The sequence below is a fragment of the Pyxicephalus adspersus genome, chromosome 8, assembly GCF_032062135.1.
Source record: "Pyxicephalus adspersus chromosome 8, UCB_Pads_2.0, whole genome shotgun sequence".
In the NCBI taxonomy this organism is placed as follows: domain Eukaryota; kingdom Metazoa; phylum Chordata; class Amphibia; order Anura; family Pyxicephalidae; genus Pyxicephalus; species Pyxicephalus adspersus.
The window spans coordinates 61,449,220-61,463,465 of NC_092865.1; the positions used below are offsets into that span (position 1 = coordinate 61,449,220).

Consider the following 14,246-nt stretch of genomic DNA (forward strand, 5'->3'; position numbering starts at 1 on the left):
ACAAAGTTATAGTGTACTTGAAGCCTGGAAGTTATATGAATGCTGTCCTCCGAAGCACAATTGGCTACATTGCTTTTGCTGTCCCTCTGTAAAGTAATTCAGAGGACAATCTATAAACACAACCCTAAATAAAAAAAAACAATGCCAGCGTTCAGGTACACTTAAAATACTAGCCATGCATTAGCAGAAAATTCTTTATTGGGAAAGGTTTCCCTAGTATGTCACCGGCATAAACACCATTTATAGGAATATCCACAAGGCTACTTACTATAGAAGAGAAGGAATCCTGGAAATAGATGCAATAGCTGGGTAACCACCATTATCTAAATGACTGATTGAAAATGACCAGTTCCTGTAGTTCCCATTATGACAGCAGCTGGCTCTGAATTGTAGGATAGAGGAACCCTGCGCTGACTGAAGAATAGTTTGCAATGCTTAGACATGGTAAACTATCCATGCAAAAGTGAACTTCATCAGTAAATTGCTCATTTAAACAATATTCTGCAACTATACTGAAGTGAGAAATACACACACATTCAGGGTGCCGTATAATCCTCAAACAGTTACTCACATACTCCATGGACAGTGATGGTCAGGACACACGTCCCATACTCCCAACACTTGCCTATTGTATTTTCGTTAATTCTTTTGCTCCTTTATTGCAATGTGATTTGGTAACATTATTCATGTCATCTCAATGTCTCAGTGTTATAAAAATATAGTACTTGGATGTGGCATTTTTTATCTAATCAAGAAGCAGTTCTGTCATCACAAGAAGAGATGTAGGACTAAAGTATACGGTTCCCACTTTATTCTGTAGTCTACTGAATTATCTGGGGACAATTCAAACTTACAACAGTGCACACAAAAAAAGGAGTACAGAATCACCAACTAACACTGGTAGAGCCAACATATTTTTTTATGCACCTTTTTGAAAGCATATAACAGAAAGCTATTGATGGTAAAACATTGAACAAAGTCTGAACATCAAATTTCATCATGTCTTATCATTACCACACAAAAGCTGATTACTACCAATGGCAAAAATCTATGTAATATAAAGGAAGCTTATGCTAAGCAAGCTAGGGAGGATTTACAACTACAGCATCTATAAACACCTGATTTAGTAAAGCTCTCCAAGACTAGAGAACATTGACTAATATGGGTGAACCTGGGTGATCCAGCAAACCTGGAATGGATTTCGTAAAATAATTTCCTATTTAGCAGTTGCTGTCAATCCTGAGCCAGATCCATTCAAGGCTTCCTGGATTACTGAGGATTTTATGATAGTCAATGTTCTCCAGTCTTGGAACACTTTAATAAATCAGGCCCGATGTGTGCAAAACAGTATCCTGTCACTTCTCTGTCAGCAGAGGCATTGGCTCTTAGATCCCTAAATCTGTCTGCTGGAGCCTTCAGTGGGCTGGCAAGCAGCTGACTTTTACATCCATAGGTTCACTCTTGTTTATCTGGTACATACGCTATCAATCAACCTCAGCTAAAAGGTCTCTTACCAGGGAAACAGACTGTTCAATCTGCAATTACCCACCAAAGTCCTTGTTACATTATTGTATATCATAGCACAGGACCAATATTCAGTTTTATTTACCATATTAACTGTATATCTAGTGACAGCATATACATTAACATAGCTATTGGTTTTTACTCTGATCTATATTATTAGCTGCACATAATTGTGTCATCATCCTTGTGCAAGAAAACCAGGGAATATTTATATCTTGCATATGCAAAACCTTAGCAGCAATAAACTAAATAATTGCCGACAAATGGGGAAATGCCACTCCTGGGGAAATAAAATCATTAGCAGCGGAGGTGTAGGAGAACATGTGCTGTTGTCTCACTTCCAATCTGTCAGCTTTGTTGGAGGACGTTTGCCGATATATAACGACGCTACATAACAAGCTTTTCTGTATTCAAGGATATTCTTGATTTCTGAAACATTCGAGGATATTTGAGACTTACAACAATAACATTTTACTTTGTTTTTCTTCCCACATGCCCCAGTGCTAGCCTTATGTTTGTGTAAATAAGAACAACTGCCTAAAGTCAAAACAGACCAACTGATGAGCTTTGGGTGTATGCTGGTAACCATGTCCTTGGTAAGAGACCCTGTCACTTTATATATTCAGGACAAGGTGGAATCTTTACAAAGATTACCCTAAACCACCTGTATTTACTCTCCCCTTGCAACCAAACAGTTGTTAAAGCGACGATGTGTCCAGGCAATAAAGCCACCCAAGCCTGAGCACATCAGCATGTGGGAAGGTACCAAGCAACACTAAACCCATAAGAACTGCATCTCTATCTTCATAGGGTTCTGCTTCTGACGAAGCAACACAACAGCATTCCTTTATAAAGGAATTCAGCAGCTAATCTTTTTCCAAACACAAGAGCCAGATCTACCATATAAAAGACACATGTATCAAGAAATAAGTGTTGCCACTGCTGTTCTTTCCAACTAAATATTCTTGTTCCATGGTTGTAAAATACATACAACAAGCTCCCTGGAACAAGAAAGCAGATCAGGAGTTCTGACTTTCCATTTTACAGTGTAACTAACCAGGTACTCCAACCAAAGACAGCCAAAAAACATGACTTGTTAAAAGATCCAAGACAAACTTCCTATCAATTAATGATGGAATATACAATAGTACTGGTCAGTCCAGGGTAAAATTAGCAATGGATCCATTTGTGTGAACTAACACGAGATTCAGAGATTATATCTCCGCAATATATACATATAGGGAAATATAAAAATTCACAAATCCTAATCTTCCCTTCAAATGCTAGCAAAAAAGAAAATACAATTTTTGTGTTCCACTATAAACTCCACTGAATGCTTGAATCAAACAGATTGTAATAAAATGCTTGAACCCTAACAAGATTACAACGTGCTTTACATCTGTTTGTATTCCTATTCTCTGTATTCTCATGTTCTCTGATTTTAAACCTTAGTTGTTATGGCAGGAAAAATATTGTCCTGATGAGAGCAGCACATACAGTTCTTGTAATCAGACTATTCCTCTCTCTAAAAAAATATATTGGAATCATGTTAATATCTATACAGAAAGCTGAAGTACTTACTCTGACCGTCGTCTGGTCTCCAGTCCATCTGGCAAAAAAAGCTTTACTGTGGACACTATACAGCCGTGAGTCACTAAGAGGAAGGAAACAAGGTACAGATTAGCATTAGCAATAACTTGTTATGCAAAATAAACTGTTTAATATTTTCCCTTTTACACAAAGATCTTTAACAATAAGGTTGTATTGCAAAAGGCACAACTTGGAACACTACAGCTTAAAAGTATACTCTAAAACTTTCTTTTTAGTAATTTGCATTTACTTTTGGATAGATTATCAAATTGTTAGCCAGAGTTCTACTACCTTGCATAAGGATCTCAGTCTAACAAAGCATGTACACAGCAATAGAGAGCAAAAGGACAACACTGAGCTTCTGCATGTCTAATGTCCAATCAAGAGTTTGGCTGATGTCTAACCAAGCTGTACTGAAAGACACGGACTTGGCTTTGTTTTCTGAGAGATTACTTTTGTTTTTAAAAGTCCCATATTATAAAAAGTCAAGGTTTGGTAATAAAGCTCACCAACTCTGGCACGGCAGCTTCACTATCACCCTGGATGCACCACCTCATACAGTCCACAATAGTTTTTTTGTTTCAAATTAGGGTAAAAAAAACAACATGTTTTGCAGGTTCGGGCCAATAATATGGACTTGGGCATATAAAGTACCATGAGCTTAATGATGTTCCTCCATTACAATAGCTTCAGGAAAATCAGCCAGGTGAAGCACTAACCAAAAACTAACCAAAGTAGAACACTGTTGCACATATATATTTTTTTTTTTTTTTTTTTTAAATATAGCTTATATATTATATAAGTTCAGCTGTGTTGGCTTTATTTTTGAGGATTAAAGCTACAAAGCTCCTGCTATAATATTATTTACTAAAGAGGTAACCATTGCTTTTTATCTATAAAAAGCATAGGAGTCTGCCACTTCTTTGCAGGCAGCAGATAACGATTACTCTGTGCTCCAAAACAAAACTCTGCATTTTCCATAGTTCAATATAAAGCAAAGTACAACCTAACCTAAAAACTAAAGCAGCTGTATTGCTGATGAAGTTCATTTTAAGCATTCCCAAGACACTACTATAAGTTTTGTCTTTTTATTTTTTTTTTTTATGCTGCTGTTTTTACTAGTATTCAATGATTGGTTAAGAACTACAAAATAAAGCAAATGACACATCACTAAGTTGCATTAGGTGGCATATTAACAGGTAATAATGAGACTTTGAATGAGCACAAAGCCAAATGTAGATGAATTTAAGTGCTGAGGCATATATATTTTAGTTGCTTTAATAAAGCCAATGAACCCTAGCTAATTTGTCAGTTGTGGTTCATTCCTTTTCATTATGATAGATAGATAGATGTGGAATGGATCTCCACTTGGAATTGTAAAGTACCGGCACAAGTTGTAGGCAGGCTGTAATAGACCAGTTGCCCAAGCAAGAAACAATAGCACAGAAAAAGGATGCAAACAGAACCATATCTTAGGGAAGGAGGGCAGGAGAAATAAAATTACTTAGATCTGCAGGAAACAAAAAATAAGGTACAAGGTAATCATCTGTGTGAAATCTGTGAAACCATCAAAAAGAGATGTCACTCTTTTCTGTCTCTTTTGTAAATAACTTTCTTTTTATACATGTTTAACATTCATTTCATTATTTGGTGTCAATTGATTATTAACATTCATGCCATCTTTATTCAAATCTATTCAAGAACTGTAGCTAGGGGCCAATTAGTGCTTACATTGCATTGGCAAGTATTTTCTTGTTCCAGATTGCATGTTAAGCAATACCTCTTTGTTTCCATACAAATGTTATATTTAATTAGAAGGAATTACTTCCTATTTTTAAAATAAATTTCAATTTTTGCCCCCGACTTGGTCTAAATTTTTAATTTCGGCCCTCTGTATATTTGAGTTTGACACCCCTGTCATAGATGTTAATCTTGGTATATAAATTGGCACTCTTAAGAAATGCGCACTTATATAAACTGCACAAAAAGTCATAACTTAATGACTCGGCAAATGTTAAAGCAAGTTCTGCCAGCAGTACAGATCAGCTTAGCAACAGTTAACGTGGAACACTTTCACTTTATGACTTTAGGTCCTGCCAGAAGATCAGTCATGTCAGCGCTGTAAGGGATTTGTAGGACAGAGCAGGTGCAGAACAGGTCATTGACTCCTTACACGATTCCCTCGGCTGCTGGGATTCTATTACAGCGGCTATAGTAAGAGATTAAATTACCTTAAAAAGTGTACAATAACTTGTCACCTCTGTGCTAGAAACAGAACTTCATAGTGCCAGTTACATCAACTCTGTAACCTGACAACTTACAGGTGACGTAAGGGAACCTTGGAATTTCTTTAGCTGTAGGGCTTTTAAAATGAGCAGTGGATCTTATGCTATACAGGCTGCTGCTTACGTGGCCACTTTTCAATTCTACACTGAAATCTATAAATAACAGAAAAGATCATATTGTAGGAGACTATTTACTACTGGCCATAGCATGACCTTAAAAAATTAAACCAAAGGTCTCCCAAAATCACTTTAAATGTTCTAACCCTACTCCGATTTATGTAGATTTACAGATTGTTATACACAATAAACTGTGTGCATTTCATACAATGATCTTACAAACCAAGCTTTTCTTTTACCAATTCATTCCAGACCAGATTATTACAAAATTCACCCACCTTTTCTGGTGTTTTCTGTCACATCAACGCCAAACTGAATAATGTCACCCGAAAGGATCTCACATGGTGGACTTTCCTCAGACCCTCGACTCAATCTCTGGCTGTTGATGAAGGTACCATTACTACTTTTAGTGTCTTGAAGGTAGAACTGCAAGAGAATAAAGGACAAACATTCAACAACTCATCAGGCAAATTAGATGTTTTTTGTTTTAACATTTGAGTCATTCAAAAGGTCTGTGATTAAACAGAGTTATAAATGGAGTTAAAGTAGGTGTAAGCATTCCTAAAATGTGATTACCGGGTAAACATTAACAACAAAAGTTTTGAAAAGTTAAAGGTTACAGCCTGCCTAAGATTGCTGGATAATGATCCCCCGATACATATAGATGACAAATGATGCTGTAAATATTTTAAATGCTTGTACGTTAGACTCAAGGATTTGTTTGTATTTGAACTAAATGCTGAAAACTTTTTCCTGTAATGTTTGCAACCCTTTTGTTCATTTAATGTTTTTATGTTGTTATATATTGATACATCAATCAAAAAGTATTTCAGTATTTCAAAGTTTCGGTATTTTGAAGTCTGGAGCTTCTAATAATATCTACTTATCATGAAAGACGTTGTTTAGGCACTTGGTGCTAATAAGGTGACAATGTTCTGTCCCATCTTTCCAATCACTCCTAAGCGCACACTGCAAATGGAGACAAGTGGTCTTGAGAACGGGCACTGCCCAGAGATCATCTATTGTTGTCACCATTAGGAATCCAATTCCAAGAAATACCATGCAACTATCATTGAAATACATGCCCCTAGACAGGAAGTGGCTGGAATTAAGCTCTAAACATTAGATGTAACCAAGGATGAAAATGACGTAATTATAATATTTTAGTAAAGGAAAAAAAACATAGAAACTATTTATCCAGCCAAGCTCCTCTGATGTCAAAGCATAGACAAGGGAAAAAAATCATGAAACCCCTACTAACATTTTATCATTAGATGCCTAAGTGCTTTGCCGCAGGAAAGGTTGCAAGCATACCCGTAAACAGAAACCATAAAGTAACTGGCCACAGATGACAAAGGAAATCCATGAGTGCAAGACTTCATCACACTTCATTCAAAATCCTTTCATAAACTTTAACATGTAAAGTGTGAAGGTTCACTTGAAGGCCTAACTCATGTTAAGGAAAACATTAAATACTTAATTCTGCATTTACTTCTGAACAGTCATGACTTCCTAATATTGCTGGGAGATTAAATAATTACTGAACCACATTAGCCAATTAATTGTAAGTTGCCTTGTTAGACACTGAATGGCAATGACCAATTCATTTTAATGGTTTAGAGAAAATCTGCACATTTTTGCAATGCATCATTTGTTACAGACTCCAATCTGCAGGGCTTCCAAAACTACTAGAAAACATAATAGCATAAGGAACGCTAAGTGACAGTAAACTGATTTAATTCCACCCAATACATATAGAGGTTAATCACAGCACATCCCAAAACCAATGCCCTCTGCAGTCTATTATATGTGCATTTAGCCCAGATTTCTTTAGTTTTAGCGTTCAGAAGGAATATTACCCATTACATGCCAACAGGTTTCCAATTACTTATTCAGAACTTACATAACATTTCAGTCATCACCTCTTCCTGAATTATGAATGCAAGATTCACAATGCAAAAATAAAGAACTTACCTGTAATTGGCACATTTTCATCAGGCAAGCTATGTAATAGAACGTAATGCCACATCAGCTCTTTCCTAAAGCAACCTTCCACTCATGGTTAATGAGCATTTTGGAAAAGTGTTTTTTTTTTTTTTTTTAGAATGAAGAGCTCAGTGCACAAAATATTGCTAATAAAAGTAAGTCTGTTTGCATAGTGCCCTACAAACTAGGAATACCCTGTACAATAACAATAAAATAATAATCTCAGCTTATTTAATGTATAACCATTGTTTAAAATTCTGAATGGTAACAGAGTAATTAAAAAGTTGCTCTCTGCAGCACTAAGTGAGGTTCCCATATTATACTCTCTTCTGGATAAGCAACAGGAGGAACCTCACCTCAAAAGATAGGAGATTAAAGCTCCTTAAACTTTTATTGAAAAGAGGTTTCTGTCAGATAATTAACATATTTTTCCTGATGATAACTCTAAAATTCTGATTTCTCCCCACTTGGGATCAATCTCAAAGTAGGCAAAAAAATTTGCAAAATGTTTTAAAACCAGATAAAAAAATACTTCTACAACACAGGACTTTACAATTGCTTCTTTTAGCAACTCAAAGCTAAATGGTTCAATGGCAAACTAAAAGGACAGAAATAAAAAAAATCCAAAATATTGCAAGAAAATCTGACGATCTGTACCATTTTCCTTTTACTGACGATCTGTACTATTTTCCTTTAAAAGATACCAGCAGTAAAAGAAATGGACCTCAGCTTTCTGAACACCTGACCTATAAGAATGCCATAGAAAAACATTAGAACAAATCAGGATTTGCACGCTTATGCTAGGTCAGTAACTTACAGTCATTAACAAACCAGCAGTTTCTTCATTACCTTCTGAACTGCCAATTTACAGCACATACACTAATAAGGAGTTTTCCATCAATCTGACCTTGTAACCTGCAAACGTCTTCCGGGTCAGTGATTGAGAAAATGTTCAAGCCTGAGATCACCAGGTCACTACTATTCTTAGAACAAAAGGTCAGCAATAGCAATCATTACATTTCTCTGCATATGTTTAAAAAGCAAATGATACAACATAGCTGTACAATGTCACCATCCGCAATAGCAAGGAGATTGTTGTTTTTGTTTTTCCCCTTCAAAGTCACAATTGAATGGCCATTCAGCATTGCATATACTATAATGTCAAACAGGTCCAGTCACTTTATTTTTATTTCAATTACACACTGTCAAGCTGGATGTTGCAGTCCAGTGACCTGAACACTAGAAATAGGCTGTCCTGTAGCTTTCTGTAAAAATTCCAGCAGGTCTTGGTTGGTCTTATAACCAGATTGTAATGTATACAACCTACTTTAACCTTACCAACAAGAATATAGGATCAGCCCATCCAAAACATCTAGGTTAAACCCATTAAAGAAGACGTTACAGTACAATCCATAAACATGAAAGGGAATTGCGCAATTAAAACCTAAATTCTGTGGCTAAATTTAGGGATTCTGCAAAAAAGGCAGACATTTACACATCAAACCTAAACTCCACAATAAGTATGACCTCATGAAGTTTATGTTTTAATGGTGAATGCCTGCGTATAGCAACAAGCTAACAAACACAGTATGTCACTAGACTGGTAATCCTAATGCGGTCTACATGCCATTTTAGAGGAAAACAAGAATGCTTACCTATCATTAGATAACAGCAAGATGTTTTTTTAAATTTAAACTATATTATATATTCTAGTATGATCAACCAGATTTGCACACACACAATATTAAGCACTCTTACACAATCAACACTAGTTGAAGGAAATATCTGGGTTTTACAGCTGCTGTAACAGGGGATCCCAAAGACCAGCAACTTGTAAATCTCACAAGCCTTGTCTACATGGTCTAAGCAAGCTCACATTACATATATGCAGCCCATCCAACTATCATCAACTTTGCATGCAAGCAGTGTTCAGATACTATGAGGGGGTGCCGAGAAGTTCCTGGCTTTGTCCCCTTCTAGAAAAAGAAAAATGAGTGTGGGGGCATATGACAGCCTAATCTTAGTATGTAACTGTGCAAATATAAGGTCTTAGCGATTCTTAAAACAGTTTTTTCTTTTAGTGATAAGGTGTGATGGGAGAGGCACAAGCAAGTTTCACGTCGTTGAAGTTAAGGGCCGTCAAGAAGTTTGTTTCTTCAGGGAAAGTCAGCAAAGGACATTCACACAAAACTGGATATATTCACAGTCAAAAACTGGATATATCGTTTTAGGACCGGGCATTTCACCGTTGAAGATGAGCCCCGCATTGGGCGTCCCCCAACCTCAACTGATCAGGAAACCTGCAATGCTGTCCATGAGCCGATTATTGAGGACCAACGAATATCTGCAAAACAGATAGCCCAGATACCTGACATCTCACGGGAGCGTGCTGGGTTTGTAATCATCACTTTCCTGGACATGTGCAAGCTTCCAGCGAAGTGGGTGCCGAATTATTTGAACAGTGATCAGAACGAGTTGAAGAATCCAGGGCCGTTTTGGCCCATTTTGGCCTGCACAGGACTTTTTGGCTAGGTTAGTGACTGAGGATCAAACCTGGCTCTACATCTATGATACTTTGAACAGTCACAGGAATGGCGTCACAGCGGGTCCCCACGGCTGCAGCAGTTCAGAACACAGAAATCGGGCAAAAAAGTCATGGCGTCCGTTCTGGGACAAAGACAGTCTTCTGTTGGTGGACTACCTACCTAAGGGCTCCAGTATCACCGGATAGTATTATGCTAACCTCCTGGACCAGCTGAAAAAGGCAATTAAGACGAAACGCCGTGGAAAGTTGACCAAAAGGATCCTTTTTTTGCAGGACAATGTACCTGTGCACACGTCCAACGTTGTGGCTGCCTAATTGAACACTGGGTTTCCAATTGGTCCACCATCCCCCCACTCATCTGACCTGGCCCCTTCGGACTATTATCTATTACCGAATTTGAAGAGACACCTGAAGGGGCAACGTTTTGAGGACATTTCTGACGTCTAAGATGCTGCTGAGAGCTGTTTTTTTTTTTTAAATGTGTTATTTCATAACTCTGGCTTTCTTCTTTCTGGGCAAATCCAGGAACTTCTCAGCACCCACTTGTATTCCACTGTAAGGCATATATTAAATTATGATATATTAAATGAGATGTAAAATGAAAACAAACTGATAAACCAAATGTTTTAAAACTTTGTTAATAGTGAACACCACAAAGCCTTAGAGAGCATTACTCGAGGAAGCAGGTATAATCTGTAAATTATGCAGTCCATTCCTAGAAAGTCCATTTTCTTGCCACAGACTTTCAGTCCTGATGACCGATAGGATCACGTTATCTGTTATTTTATGACCATATCATTTTACCTCTACAGCATTCTTTAAGGATGACTACTACAACTGGAAGGCTGAGGTGAGGGTATATTTAGCAGTAGTGTTTTACAGCAAACGTCGGCATACACATAGGTAAAACAAATTGTTTACACCTATATGTACAGTTTTATTAGCATTTCATTATCCTAAAAGGCCAACCTATACCAAACAAACATGGTAGCACTGGGTGAACACAAGAAGACTGAATACCTTGCTAAGGCTACACACTCTTAGATTCTAAGCTCTTCTGGACAGGGTTTTCTCCTCCTGTGTCACTGTCCATGTCTGTCATTTGAAACCCTATTTAATGTACAGCGCTGTGTAAAATGTTGGCCTTTTGACCTCCAGGAGAAAGAATATAGTTGTTAGTTATATAAGAATATAACTACACCAAGGTCTAGTTCAGGGGTGCCCACAGTTTTTTGGATTGTGAGCTACTTTAAAAACGACCAAGTCAAAATGACATACTAACAATGGTATCTGGACTTAACTCCTGGTGTGCAGTAGAGTTTATTTTGAAAGGATGGGCTCCGCGATCTACTGGTAGATCGCGATCCACAGGTTGAGCACCCCTGGCCTAGTTATTTCCCAGGCAGACCCCGTCTAGTATGATGTCATAATTATTAAAACACCAGAATGCTAAAGCTATTGACTGGGCAACATACATATAAGTGTATAGTAACCCATGGGAGGAAAAAAAAATAGTTGAAAATATGACAGTAAGTCCTGACCAATTCATAATATTGCCCCCGCCTAATGCTCTAGAAACAATCAATGGGACAGGAAGTTAGGGGGGAAATCTCCAGCGAGGACACAGACAACAAGCGTATAAGTCAATGTGTCAAATATACAGAGCTAAACATTCTATTCCCATATTTGAGACCCCAGGTTTCAGGCTTAAATACAGGAGTGTACAACGTGTCTGCTAATGATGCCTGCAGGCAGTATAACACTTTCCACTAAGTTCAGCTGAACTTGAAAGCAAAACTAAAGTCCCACTTAAAAAATTAGCAGTTCACACAAATGGTTATTGCAGAAAAGGGATAGGTGTGTAAACTCCCATAAGGCCAACCAGGGTGGCCCGAAGATTGCCTACAGGAAGAAAAGAAAGATGGTGATGCCATGTAAAGGAACAGAGATAAGTTACAGGTAGTCCCTGGGTTACGTAAGAGATAAGGACTGTAGGTTTGTTCCTAAATGAAATCTGTATGTAAGTTGTTTCTGGTACATTATTTTAATAAATGCAATCAGGACAAATGTTTGTCTCAACATATTAGGTAGCATGGTGTCAGTTAATGTATAAAATCCCCACTGTGAGTTAATCACAAAGAAAGCAAAAAAAAAGAAAAATCTATATGGAGCCTAGACATTCATTACTTCTGGAGCACGCTGTGCTTTGATATGGAAAAAGAATTAACTGCGGAGTTTGTCTTAGTCAATAAAGAGTTACAAAAGGTTGCCAAAGACCTCATCCCCCCCAAAATCACCCACAACCTCAGCTGTGTTTAGCAAAAGATTTCTTCTGCAAGTCATGCAAACTGTCCCATCGCACACACAGAAGGGAAGCCCTGTTCTTATCTAGGAGGTGTCTATATGTCGGATGTCCTTAACTTGGGGATTACCAATACTGTAGTATCCTGGGTTTAAGCTCTATAAAAGAATTTAATCTGTTTCTTACATTTTTAACTCTGTTTTTTTTTTTTTTTTTTTTTTTGTGTGTCATGTATTGCAGCCCACAGTCCTTTCCCAGTAGTTCGCCACAGAGATCAAGAAAGCAGCTTATCAGCAGGGCATATTAAACCCACCAACTAAAGTGGCTTACCAATATCTATCCCACATTTAGCCATTATTGTAGTGCACATACAATTTTGCATTGTGCAGTAGTTTTGGTAGCGTAGGTACAGCTTTCAGTGATCTTATACATCCCTGGCACTATAGCAGAGTAAGGGAAATGTCTCCAGGCTTCTTCTGTACCACAGTGCGGAAGTATAAAGGGTCCGTCACCGATACTAAATACCAGGTACAAAACCAAAAAAACATTTTTATCACGTAAAAAGATTTTTATTGGCTGCCAGCAAATTTGTTATACCCCTCCAGGACTTCACTGTCAGATGTTTAAACTGACAGGCAGTCTAATGAACCACTATGAAGACACAGGAGAAGGGAAACATGTCTTAAATGGCTAACTTGCATGTTACTGGTCCTCTCAAGTACCTTTCAGTGATTGCAGCTAAAATACCCGGCAGCCAGTTTTCTATTACTTGTATAAAGCATGGACAGCCAGCCAAGGGATTACAATAAAACAATTCTCTTATTCTAACACACAGAGGGAGCTGGAAGGCACAGCTTTCACCGAGGCATTTTCCAGCACCTGATCCAGGGATTGCTGCTTACCAACGTGCACAGAATGCCTGGACAACTTTTTTTGCTTCAGTGCAGAACAGATGTACATAAAATTATTACTATATAGAGACTATTTTTAGAAGTGACAGCTTAAATTAGCTAATTTATGCTCAGATGGACCACTGAATACCAAAACATAAAGGGCGGCCTACAAATTTGTGCCACCACACTGAACTGCTTAGGTAACAGACAGACTCAAGGATTTTTATGAAAAGCTTTTAACTAAAACAAAATTATGTTAAGTATTTTAGAAATGGAGCCTGTAATGCTTACTGTAAATACACAGGTTTAAAAAAATAAATATTTCAATAATAATAATAAAAAGCAACTATGCCCTTTTTCCCAAACAATTCGCACAGGGGGATGCACATTTGGCTCCTTGTACACACAGGCTTTGCTTCCTGGTTACTGTAGTCATAGAAAGACCTTTCCTCAAAACATCTGCCAGTCCCTGATCGCCATCCATGGTAATGGATCAGCCATGCAGTATTTTGTAAAGGAACTCATTTGCAAACTTAGTTCCTTCTCATTGTTAACCTTTAGAAAAACATTAAATATGATTGATTATCACTCAAATGTCACACAAGAACCTTACTGCCAGAACTGACAAGAACTGCCAGAACTGACTAGAGTGCCAAATCTTGTGAGATTATGGAAATTACTGTTACACTATGTATTGTAATATTGGGATATGCTCATACTGATGTACACAAACATGGCGACATGCACAGCAAAGCATTCCCACAACTGGGAACCCGACGCCTCTTGGACTGGACCTGACTATCAACAAGGATAACTGTATTCTTATTTTTGAATACTATACTCCTATTCCTCCTTGGATGGCGTCTGTAATTATTGTATGGTTTATAAGAGCTTTGTATCTGTCTTTACGTCTGTGTATTTTTTGTATAAATGTATTTTTAATATTATTATTGATGCACAATGAATGCCTGTGCAGGTGTTGAAGGCTAGGTGTTGTGTTAATA

The 14,246-nt window shown here is 37.5% G+C and overlaps 1 protein-coding gene across 1 annotated transcript in view; it reads right to left on the reverse strand.

Moving 5' to 3' along the window:
* The window catches only part of SLMAP (sarcolemma associated protein), a gene marked incomplete in the record, with an annotated part of 86,034 nt that overhangs the window by 45,250 nt on the left and 26,538 nt on the right, over nucleotides 1–14,246 (reverse strand). Inside the window, 2 exon segments of the mRNA XM_072420890.1 lie at nucleotides 3,106–3,178; nucleotides 5,795–5,942. Coding sequence (XP_072276991.1) covers nucleotides 3,106–3,178; nucleotides 5,795–5,942 — 221 coding nt within the window.